The sequence below is a fragment of the Taudactylus pleione genome, unplaced genomic scaffold (genome assembly GCF_031769625.1).
Source record: "Taudactylus pleione unplaced genomic scaffold, aTauple2 ptg000214l, whole genome shotgun sequence".
Classification (NCBI taxonomy): Eukaryota; Metazoa; Chordata; class Amphibia; order Anura; family Myobatrachidae; genus Taudactylus; species Taudactylus pleione.
Genome location: NW_028284616.1, coordinates 10,776,990 through 10,789,758, shown reverse-complemented (window position 1 = coordinate 10,789,758; position 12,769 = coordinate 10,776,990). Strand labels below are relative to the sequence as shown.

The following is a 12,769-nucleotide window of genomic DNA, read 5'->3' as shown; positions in this document are numbered from 1 at the left end:
GCTCTAACAGAGCCGGAAGCTCTCCACTGACATCACTTGTGATGTCAGTGGGGCCGCCCCCAAACGGCAGGCATTCTCATGGGAATGCCTCCATTTGGGCAGCCACCCCCCCAGCCCACCCACCAAAGGGGGCGAGCTGTCACTCAACATCGACAGCTCGCCCCCTTTGGTGCGAGACCCAGAGCGACGGAGTGCCCATCGCTAGCTGGGTCTCGCGCATGCACACGACGGAGGTGGCTCCGTCTTGCGCATGCGCTGTGGGCCACCATCGACCCAGTTGCGAACGCTCAATGCTTGCGAATGGGTCTGAATCAGGCCCACTGTGTAAGTATACATATAATGTGGTCAGGATCTTGTAAGTGTACTGTATAATGTGGTCAGGATCGTGGGGTCAGTATTACTCACCCAGTCCGGGGAGGAGAGCGGTATGTGGTCAGGGTGGTGGGGAGGCTAGGGTCAGTAACACTCATTCAGCCCTGGGAGGAGAGAGGTATTTGCTTAGGGTGGCAGGAAGGCTGGGATCAGTAGAGGTGGTGGAGAAAGCTGTGTGGTTCTGGTGGGTAGGGAGCGGCAACTGCGGATGAGAGCTCAGCCTGCACATCACAGGTACACAGAGCAGCACCCACGGAACCAATAGCTCCGCCTCCAGCAGAGCATGTGCTGCTTTAGAGACACTAAACCCCACCTCTCCCTGACTATATTGCATTTTTCACTGTGGTGGCGGCCATTTTGGGTGGGATTTTACCACAAGTGGTGTCCATCGGCCAGGCATCTCCGCACTGCAGTCAAACCGGCCCATCTTGGCATCGGCCCTTCTGACATTTGCCAGAATTGCCAGATGGCCAGTCCGGTCCTGGTGACATCACAAGTATAGGATAAGTGCAAATCAGTGTTTACAGAATTCAGTGATGTGTTTGAAGGCTTAGGTTGTCTGCCTGGTGAGCATAACATATATATAATCACGCAAGTTCCTCCATTGATACACCCCTGTAGAAAGAAAAACAACAAAAATAGATAAACTGCATGGAAGCCTTGGCATACTTGCCTACTCTCTCGGGAGTCGCGGGAGGCTAACGATTTTTCGGGTAACCCCCCGCAACCCCGAAAGAGTAGGCAAATCTCCTGCATCCTGCCCACTTCCTAGTGAAGTGGGCAGGATGGGGAGATTTTATGTGACGTTTGTGGGTCTATATGGAGGGGGCGTGGCTAAATAGTGCGAATCACGCCATTTAACCCCGTCCCCTCGCGGCCCTGTAAAAGGGGTGGGGACTAATACCGGCTATTGTCTGGCACCGCCCCCAAAGATGAAAGAAGCAGGTCCTCTCCGGCAGCTCCTGGAATGGTGCCCAGCAAAGTCGGTAAGTATGGCCTTGGGTGTGATAGAGAAAGTTGATGAGCCTACTGAATGGGTGAGCTCCTTAGTAAATGTGGAAAATAAAAATGGACAACTCAGAATATGTCTAGATCCAAGAGATTTAAATAAAGCTATTAAAAGAGAACATTTCAAACTACCAACCAGAGATGAAATCATGTCACAATTTGTGGCAGCAAAATGGTTCAGTAAATTGGATGCATCTTCAGGATTTTGGTAAATGAAGCTACAGTAGATGAAGCCAGCTCAAAGTTGTGTACATTTAATACACCAGAAGGTCGATACATATTTCTTCGACTACCATATGGGATTATTGGGTCTGATTCAGCAAGTATCGCAACTGCGAAAATGCACCCAGTCGGCCGATTGTTGTGTTCTGCACATGCGTATGCATTGCAATGCGTGTGCGAAGGTCTCACTGTCATCGGACTATGATTATGTACGCAATTGTCTGATTGCTGCGAACTGCGCATGCATATACATCACAATGTGCGTGCGCGAACAGCTCACTGCGATCAGTGACCACGCAAACCCATCGCAGAGTGCTTGACAGGAAGTGACCGTTTGGGGGTGGTGGTCCGGGAAACGCAAGCGTGTGAGTGCATTTGAACACCATTGCATGGGCGTGCATAAACTAACCATTACGATGGCATACGTAGCTTGACTACTCACTGCATGCAATGAAGTTAGCAATTTCTAAGTAAGGTCAGGGCTGCTGCAGTTCTGCGTGAGGGACCGATGGTACTCGATTTACCGATGGTTTCGATATTTTGCTAACACATTTGCATTCACCATCGAAAAACACGATTTCACAAAACTCACTTCTTGGTAAATTTGCGAGTTTGGTCTGGGAAAACTCACTCGTGTTTGTGAGAACCTGTTCGAGTTTAATCTCGCCCAAACACGATTCCTAGTAAATTTACCCCAAAGTGTAGCAATGCTCTCCATTATTATATTGAACTGTATTTATGCCAGTTAGTGGGTAGTACCCACTATTGCCTGATCTAGAGACTGCAATGGCATGCGCTGTCATTTGTGCCGAGGCCTGGCTCTCCCTAGTAAAGCAATGTTTATATTGTCCAACATAGCTAGACTGCAGATGGTTGCTCAAGCCTCAGGCAGCCTCGCACAGAAAGAATCTTGCAGTCTCCTCAGGTGCTAGTGCTGTGTTATGGACATTATCCAAATTTTGCAAACTTTACACTAGGAGCAGCTACTCTGATTTTAACCTCTGCACAGCAGCAGCACCAGCATGTTGCATCACACAAAGGCTGACTTCAGGAGATAAAAAAAACACAAGGCACAATCCGCTTGTCAATACAGTTATACAACTGTATTATAAGGTCTCATTACAAATCCGGATCCTTACTGTCCAGATCTGGTCAGTACGGACTAGGGGCCTGATTCAGAGCTGAACGCTCTGACCAGAGCGCTCGCTCTGAATCAGGGCCCTCCGGCTTGAGACGGTAGACGTTCCCATGGGAACGCCTCCATCTGGCAGGCACGTCCCCGGCACGCCCACCAAAGGGGGCGTGCTGTCAATCAACATCGACAGCACGCCCCCTTTGGTGCGAGACCCGGAGTGATGGAGAGCCCGTCGCTCGCCGGGTCTCCCGCATGCGCACGACGGAGTTCCCTCTGTCGTGCGCATGCGCAGTGGGGGAACATCGACCCGCTTGCGAGCCTACTGACGCTCACGAGCGGGTCTGAAAGACCCCCTAGGTTCAGGAATTTGCAATAGACAGCTTGACTGGGCAATAGGAGAGGTCTTTCTTAAAGACTGCTTCTGATTGGTCGGGTCAGCTGTCTATTCTCAAATTCCCTGAGCAGGAGGTCTGAGCTTACAGATGGTCGTAGCTTATATTTTTTAACCCGCTGCTTCCCAGCGTGCTTTACACTGACTACTGGTGCTTTTTTAAATTTTTACCTGCAACCCGCCAGGAAGCTTTGTAACTTAAGATCGAGGTATCTACACACACTTCTCATCCTACCACTCTACTACCTCTTCTCTTGATCATATACATCCACAAATCAGTAGTGCTATATCTCCTGTGGTCCTAACCTTAACTGAAATAAGTAATGTCTCTCTCTACTGGTATCTTTCCATCATTATGCAAGCACGCTGTGATTACTCCTATTCTAAAAATAAAAACCATAATTCTAACCCTAACTCTCTCTCTCTCAAGTTACCGTCCCATCTCTTATCTCCCTTGCCCCTCGAAGCTACCTGAGAGACTTGCCTACACCAGTCTCATGCACTTCCTTGACTTGCACAACTTATTGGACCAACTTCAGTCAGGCTTTCATTCCCAACACTCCACTGACTAAGGTGGTGAATGATTTGATCACTGTTAAGTATAAAGGCCATTACTCATTTCTTATTCTCCTGGATCTCCCTGCTTTATTTTACACTGTTGACCACTCTCTTCTCATGCAAACACTACAATTACTAGGTCTTCAGGGCACTATTCTATCGTAGTTCTCTTTCAGTGTTTGTTTCTGTGGGTCCAGTTTCTCATCGCTTCCTCTATCAGTTGAAGTACCATAATGCTCAGGCCTAGGTCCTCTGCTTTTCTCTGTCTATGGACCTGATTCAGACACGGACCCAGTGCCGATGTTTACAGTGTTGGGCAATGGCTTTTATACTGCGCATGCGAATAAGTCGCATTGCACATGTGCCGAGATGGTCTTGCAATGCCAGTCGCAGTGAGGATTTATTTGCAAAGTGATTGGCAGACAGGGACCATTTGTAGAAGGTAACAGGGAGGTTGCAACTAAACGCAATCATATTGCAACCGTTTTTGGGGTCTGTGACTGCAATCCCATACGTAGTTGTGAAGGCTTCAGCATCTCGGTTCCAATGGGCATTCAGAGTATCCATCAAGTTAATCAGAAGTTTGATGATTCACCAACATCCCTACTTTGTACACAAGAGTCTCAATACAAGTCCTGGAGTCCTGCATATTTTAGAAAAGTCACTGCGTACAAAGACGCAGCAACAGTGCCAATTGCATCTACGTCTGAATCAGTTCCAATACAAGTTCTTTTAGACTTCTGTGTCATCTGTATGTGGATAGCGGATGATACTAAAATCTACCTATCCTATCCTGATTTCTCCCCATCTGTGTTTGCCCCAGTTCCTGAATGTCTTTCTGCTATGTCATCTTGCCATCTCAAATTTAATCTTTCCAAAATATAAATAATAATATTAACACCGGCCAATAGCAGTTGCCTACCTGATACCTTAATCACTGTTTATAACACAATAATCAACTCTACCCCACAAGCTCACTGCCTATGCACTGTCGCTGCTCCATGGCCCTTGTTTCTGGCTAGCAGGGTGCCTGGAATGGCACCCTGCAGCCAGTATTGCTCCGGCAGTGCCACCAATAATGTCTTTTAGTCGCTACAGGCAGGCACCCTGCCATAATTACGGCTGCCCAGAGTGTCTTCAAGACTCTCTGGGCACTGCTGTAGTCCCAGGTGACAGCGGCCCCGCCCCCTACGCGCAACTTCCTGATGTCATTGGCAAAGGGAGCGGGGGCGGCACAGGATGCTCAGAGCCCTTGTTACAGCTCTGCTCTGTGTCATCCTTGACTCTGAACTCTCCTTTATTCAAATTATTCAATATGTTTACAAATTCTGTTATATATGATAACGCAGGAATATGTGGCTTCCCGACTGCTTTATCCCGCCGTGGGATAAATTACTGGCGTCTATATCTAGACGCCGCTCATTTCCCCGATGCCGGGAGACAGGCGCCCGGCATCCCGATCGAGCAGATGCCGGGCGCCGCAAGCAGACAGCCGCGGGGGGGAGGGTTAGGTTTAGGGTACCCGGGGGGGACTTAGGGTTAGGCACCACCCCAGGAGGGTTAGGGTTAGGCTAGGGGGAGGGAGGGTTAGGGTTAGGCACCCCCGGGGGGGACTTAGGGTTAGGCACCCCCCAGGGGACTTAGGTTTAGGCAGCGGGGAAGGGGGGGTTAGGGTTAGGCACTTAGAGGGGGGATTAGTGTTAGGCACAGGGGGGAGGTTAGAGTTAGGCACCCCTAAGGAGGGTTAGGTTAGATTAGACAATACTTACCTACCACGATTGGGATTTCCAGCGCTGTCGGGCTTCTGCTGCCGGGCTCTGCTATTTTGTCGGGCTGCCGCTGCCGGGATTCGCACTCCCGGCCATGCGGCAGCCGGGATATCATACCGATTCCTCTCAGGCCTAGAGAGGATTAAGGTCTTCCCTTCCTTCTCTAAAGTAAATAAATGTGTTTCTGTTGCATCAGTCATTTTGTTTAATATTTTATCCAAAGGTATATTAAATGATGTATTAATAAGTATATAGAGATTAGTGTTTATATCTATGAAGGTGTGAATAACTGCGGCGATATGTATAAGTTAGAACTGTTGTTGTAGAAATGTGTCTCTGTTGCATCAGTCATTTTGTTTAATATTTTATCCAAAGGTATATTAAATGATGTATTAATAAGTATATAGAGATTAGTGTTTATATCTATGAAGGTGTGAATAACTGCGGCGATATGTATAAGTTAGAACTGTTGTAATCCATTTTGTTCTAGCAATATAAAGTTATGGGTTTAAGATGGGTCAGTTTTAATGTGAGCAGACTAGTAGACAACAAGTCTCAGTTTTTATAAACAAAAAGGAGTTAAATCAGAATAACTTTGGGTTGCAATAGCAGGAGCTGAAGACTACATGGGAACAAGAAAAAAGAGTTAACATATATTGTCAATATTTTGGTTAGGACATATAAACAATTTGGGTCTAGTACGTATGAATATTAAATAAATTAATATTCCCCATTGGGTTACCTGGAGGTATAGCCATAATTAAGTATACAAAAATCAGCAGAAAGAGAGGGAGGGGGGAGCAGTCGAAGAACGAGGAATATAGAGCACACGAGGGTCAGGGGGTTGCCGTATGTATGTATGGCTGACTGATGCTGCACTGGGTGTCACAAATTTATTTTACAAGTATTCCCTACTGCTGCTAATATCACCTAAGTGTTTTTGTTGTAACTCTGCATTGGCAAAATACATGTATAATTACGCTGTCTTTAAGTAAAAGCATTGTCGTTTATTTTAGAATCTGTATTTGTGTGAATTATTTCATTGTCTTTTTATAACAAGTAAGGTTTATAAATAAATCTAGAACACATTGCGTTATCATATACATCTAAGAATCACATCCAGAATTTGCCCATATCTCACAGAAGACATTGCAAAAGCCTAATTCATTATGCACAATTCCAGCTAGCAAATGTTCATATACTGTACATAGTATACATTCCTATGCATAGAATACTTATGCATAGTATGCATACATATACAGAGTGTACATATAAGTAGTATACATATATATACATATACATACAGTGTACATATACATAGGATACATACACTGTACATTGTATACATACCTATGCATAGAATACATATGCATAGTATGCATACGTATGCAGTATACATATACTTACCTATAAATAGAATACATATACATACATACAGTATAAATAGTATACATAGAAGTAGCATCATATCTATAAGGTCACACATACCCAGTAAAACGTCAACTATCATCAGTACTGCGCATGTGTAAGACGGAAATTGTGCATGTACAGTTTAACTTATGTACAGGATCGTGGATAAGTAAGAAAATGACTTGTGTGTTTTTAAATCTAAGAGCCAACTGTTATATGGATGCTCTCAGGACTAACCTTTGAATTTCGGGAAGTATGTTGCTAAATCAGAGATGCAGATTTTTTCAGCCAATAGGTCAGTCTTGTTGAGAAACAGAATGATTGGAGTATCTTTAAACCAAGGCAGTTCCATTATGCTCTTAAATAGGGCCAGACTCTCACGCATGCGATTCTAGAATAGAAAGAAAGGAAATATCAGACTATGGAGCTCATTCAGACCTGCTCGCTAAGATGCATACTCTCGCTTCTGCCGATGGTATGCAGTGTGTATGCAGTGTGCGCATGCGCATACCTTAGCAAAAGTTCACAATGCATTCGTTTCGCTGCACGTAGACAGCCCAGCAGAGTGAGTGACTGGGGAAGCCGTTTGTAGGTGGTAACGGGCTGGCCATTAAAAATGGGGAGTGGAGGTGTAAACGCAGGCGTGCCTGAGCATCTCAACGGCGTTTTAGAGGTGTGCATAATTATAAGACAGCATCATAGTACACGTCACCTGGCTTGTTTTTACACTGAAGTGCTCGCAGTGCTTGCGGCAGGGTATTGTCAACCTCAAGCGCTGCGATAGCATCCGATGTTACCCGATCTACCGATGGTTGCATACAGTTCCTGGAGATGACGTGCACAAGTGGGCGTCTTAAAACAGGCTGGTGGGTGTCTGCATACACTATGTGATCGCTCTCTATGAAATTCTGGGTGTGCTAATGCATTGCTCTGCGATAGCTCTGCCTATGCAATTTGCATACACAGCACCAGGGGCGCCGAGAAGGGGGGTGGAGCGGGTACAAAAAACCCGGGTCTGGCACCGCTACCCCCCTCCTCTTACATCACAGCAGCCCAGCACACGCTGCTGTGTGCTGTGCTGCAGTGGGAGACTGCTTGCGGCTGCTAAGAAGCAGCCACAGCAGTCTCCTGTGCCTGTGGGGGGAGCGATCAAGCTGATCACGCCCCCACTGGTTATGCGCCGGGCTGAGGGGGCATGGCCACACCTCCCTCAATTAGGCCACACCCCCTTTTTTACCGGGGCCCATGGTGGCTCTTTTGACGGGCCTGCACATCGTGCGAGCAATCGCATCTAACGAGCCGCTTTGAATCAGGCTCTATGTGACTAATCCTAGAAAAGTTAATACATTCAAATGGACCAGTACTGCCTGATTTTTTAGTAGGTTATATAAATTATGGTCATTGTATTCTTTAATATTTTCCAAATATCCACATATGATAGTAGATCTTACTTACATTAAGCAATGTAATTATCCTAATAGTTAATATTTGACACATTTATTGAATCACTAAGGGGCCTATTCATCAACACTAAAATATTGATGAAGGTAATTAGGTTTAGAACTCTGCATGGAGTTCTACCTAATTACCGATGGTATTCATCATTCCTCTTCTCCATAAGTATCTATTCCGAAAAGCTGTCATTTTTGCGATGACAGCTATTCAGAAAATAGATACTTTTCCCTGCCTGCTGTAACTTACCGTAGCTGTAATCAGTGCTGCGCATGCGCCGTTACATTCACAAAAGCGGCACTGATTACAGCTGCGGTAACTCTGTGTCTATACACCCACCCCCCACCTACCTGGCCGCCTAGACCCCGACAGGCTGCAGCCGCAGACCCCGACCTCCCGCCCGGCTTGCTGAAGTGTTTTTTGTTTTCTTTACTTTACTGTGTTCTACCTGGAGAACACACTGTCAGAGCAGCAGCCGGAGCCGGAGGAGGGATCAGGGATCGACGGAGGGAGCCGAGGTGGGCCTACTCATGCTAAAAGCAGGTATGTATAACCCGCTATACGGCACCTGAGAGTGGCGTTTAGTAACACCTTCAAATTCCAAAAATACATAATTTTCGGAATTTGATGAATAGCCTAATTTCTACATTAGGCTATTAGGAGTATAGAAATGAATGCAGTCGGGCTTGATCAGGAGATATCAGTGATATCTCCTGTGTTAAGTGTGTTAATGAATACTAAAAACATGGTAATTAAGGAAAATGTCCTTTAAACCCATTATTTTAGTGTTGATGAATAGGCCCCTTAAACACTTAACTGGCATGGTTGCATGAGATGCGACTGCAGACAGCTGTGATTCAGCTGACAAGCTCACAAACCATGCGACCGTGCTCCATTGCTGCGTCCCCTGGCTTTTGAAGAGGAGATGTTGATGTCTGAGACTGCAGACATGAGTTCCGGAATCATGCACCAGAATGCCATGCGAACGGCATTCTGGAGCACATGCGTTGGGGATCAAAGTGCGAGGAGGGGATCTAAGCCCCCCCAAACACTATTTGGCTGATCAGCCGTAGCAGGGGAGATTGATTCAGTCGTCCCTGACACACGCTACGCAGAGCTCTGTATGTGGGGGCTGGCTTGCTCTTGTAAAGGTGGGGGGTAATTCCCAGGGGGGAGTTGGGTCTCTATATGCACTGGGGGTGGGGGGAGGGGGGTGTAATTCCTCAGTTAAAAAATATGGGGATGGGAAGGGGTTACACAAATGGTGATCTATTACCACTAGGAAAGGGGGTAACACTAATAGAGAGCAAGTGAAAATTGGGAGTCTATTGCAAATGGACGTGGGAAGTAATTTTACAATGGGGGCCGTTGGGCACGGGATGGTGCGAGACAAAATATTTAAATACATTTTTAAAAATACTTTATAAACTTTGTTACATTCTTTTTTTTTTAAATAACAATTTCTAACTGGTTTGGGGGAAATAATTGTCAGTTAAGTGGTTAAAAGATTGTTGGCCCTTTAATCGGTTCATTTAGTTTTAACTAGAGATTAGCGAGCTCGGACCTCAGAGATCCGAACCCACCCGAATTTTGAGATCCGGGGCAAGAACCGAATGTGCGTTTGGTTCAAACCGAGGCAAAACCATAGAGACAAAATCTTGTGGCTTGTGAGCTTTCGTCTCTATGTATATAAGGGACCACGCGACGGCCGCCATTTCACTCCGGCTGTGGAGGCTGAACAGGGAGGGTGGGTAGTGTAGGGCTGGGAGAGGTAGTACTACTTACCTGTGCTGGTGCTGTGCTGTCTGCTGTGTCCTGGGCTGGTGCACTGCTGATCCATCTGGTGCTGTCACTGCTGTGCTGTCTGCTGTGTCCATCTGGACTGGTGCTGTTGCTGCCTGCTGTGTCCATCTGGATTGGTGCTGTTGCTGATCCATCTGGGCTGGTGCTGTGGTATCTGCTTTGTCCATCTGGACTGGTGCTGTTGCTGATCCATCTGGGCTGGTGCTGTGGTGTCTGCTGTGTCCATCTGGGCTGGTGCTGATCCATCTGGGCTGGTGCTGCACTGTCTGCTGTGTCCATCTGGGCTGGTGCTATATTGTCTGCTGCGTCCATCTGGGTCCAAGTTCTGGACCCGAAAAAAAAAAAATATATTGTCTTTTTATTTTTTTTCTGTGTGTGCGTGTTAGGCTTAGCCGCACAAGATACAGCAACGCAACCTAGTTCTGGACCCGAAAAAAACCCACAAAAAAATAGTGTCTTTTGTCTATTTATTTTCTGTGTGTGTGTGCATGTTGGGCTTAGCCGCACAAAATACCGCAACGCAACCTAGTGCTGCCCGACTCCAGTCGTAATCAATCTGTGCTCTGGGCCCAAGTTCTGGACCCGAAAAAAAAACACAAAAAAATGTGTCTTTTGTCTATTTATTTTCTGTGTGTCTGTGTGTGTGTGCGTGTTAGGCTTAGTCACACAACATACAGCAACGCCAACTAGTGCTGCCTGACTCCAATCGTCATCAATCTGTGCTCTGGGCCCAAGTTCTGGACCCGAAAAAAAAACACAAAAAAATTTGTGTCTTTTGTCTATTTATTTTCTGTGTGTGTGTGTGCGTGTTAGGCTTAGCCACACAAGATACAGCAACGCAACCTAGTGCTACTCGACTTCATTCGTCATCAATCTGTGCTCTGGGCCCAAGGTCTGGACCCCAAAAAAACCCCCACAAAAAAATAGTGTATTTTGTCTATTTATTTTCTGTGTGTGTGTGCGCGTGTTAGGCTTAGCCGCACAAGATACAGCAATGCAACCTAGTGCTGCCTGACTCCAATCGTCACCAATCTGTGCTCTGGGCCCTAGTTCTGGACCCGAAAAAAAAACACAAAAAAAAAATTTTTGTCTATTTATTTTCTGTGTGTGTGCGTGTTAGGCTTAGCCGTACAAGATACAGCAATGCAACCTAGAGCTGCCCGACTCCAGTCGTCATCAATCTGTGCTCTGGGTCCAAGTTCTGGACCCGCAAAAAACCCACAAAAAATTGTGTCTTTTGTCTATTTATTTTCTGTGTGTGTGTGTGTTAGGCTTAGCCGCACAAGAGGTAGCAATGCAACCTAGTGCTGCCTGACTACAGTTATCATCAATCTGTGCTCTGGGCCCGAAACACCCCCCCAGCCGCCCCCCACCCCACCCCCCCGAAATAGTGTATTTTGTCTATTTATTTTCTGTGTGTGTGTGCATGTTAGGCTTAGCCGCACATGAACAAGATACAGCCAGCAATGCAAGTTGCAACCTAGTGCTGCCCGACTCCAGTCGTCATCAATCTGTCCTCTGGGCCCAAGTTCTGGACCCCCCAAAAAATCACAAAAAATAGTGTCTTTTGTCTATATATTTTCTGTATGTATGTGCGTGTTAGGCTTAGCCGCACAAGATACAGCAACGCAACCTAGTGCTGCCCGACACCAGTCATCATCAATCTGTGCTCTGGGCTCAAGTTCTGGACCCGAAAAAAAAAAATAGTGCAAGGCCAAGAACCACATGTTGTGGCTGCCACCAGCAGTCATCATGATAATGCAAGTCTGTCAACTTCCTTGTCCTCTATGAAGGCCCATGCCCCAGGGCTTAAGTCACGCCATGGATATGGTAAAGCTACTTTTACTGTAGTAAAGAAAAAAAAATCGAACGGCAAGTTGCCTTTAGATAAACAAAAAATTGGCAATATGCCATTCACTACATGAAGTGGCAATGAAAGGATAAGGCCTTGGCCTTAAATTATGTTGACTGCTGGTTCTGACAGCCCTTCAGCTTGTAGTAGTAGTGGTGGTGGTACCATTAAAAATTGAAAGTTGTTAAGAAGAGTAAGACAGCTCTGGAAAAACCAACTGTGTACCCTAAGAAATCGAAATGACAAATCCCCGAAGAGAGTGCAAGTGTGTCGGCGGTTGCCATGTGTGAGCCAGACCTAAATACTAGTGTACTGGAGGATCCTCCAAGTTCCAACATTTGTGTGCCCTCTGTAAATGTGGGGAAGGGCAGTCAACATCTTGCAGACGTAGTCAGTGAGGATGCTTCTGTTGTATTGCACATAGAGGAGGAGGATATTTTGGAAGTTGAAGGCACTAAGGATGATGAGGATGTTGGTGATGAGGATGTTGATGCCAAGAATGTTCTTATGTAACAGCTGTTGCCCATGGATTGAAAAAGCCAAAGCCCACTGTTGTCATGCCGGGGCAAAAGACAAAAATATCCACTTCTCACGTGTGGATTATTTCCACCCCAATCCGGACAACAGTTGTCAAGCCATATGTAACCATTGCCAAGCAAGAGTGAGTAGAGGGTGGGACCTAAACCACCTAGGAACCTCTTCCTTGTTACGTCACTTGGAGCGCATTCATCAAATATCAAAGTGTATGTCGCCAAGTTCCAAAACTCAAAACGTAACAAGTCCAGTGTCACCTACCT

General features: G+C 46.2%; 1 protein-coding gene across 5 annotated transcripts in view; it reads right to left on the bottom strand.

The window, feature by feature from the left end:
• LOC148517595 (guanine nucleotide-binding protein subunit alpha-15-like) overlaps nt 1-12,769 on the bottom strand; it is a 112,460-nt gene that overhangs the window by 32,443 nt on the left and 67,248 nt on the right. For all 5 annotated transcript variants that reach the window (XM_088478454.1, XM_088478455.1, XM_088478457.1 and 2 more), the window contains exon 6: nt 7,103-7,256. In XM_088478454.1, coding sequence (XP_088334580.1) covers nt 7,103-7,256 — 154 coding nt within the window. The remainder of the gene's footprint in view (nt 1-7,102; nt 7,257-12,769) is intronic.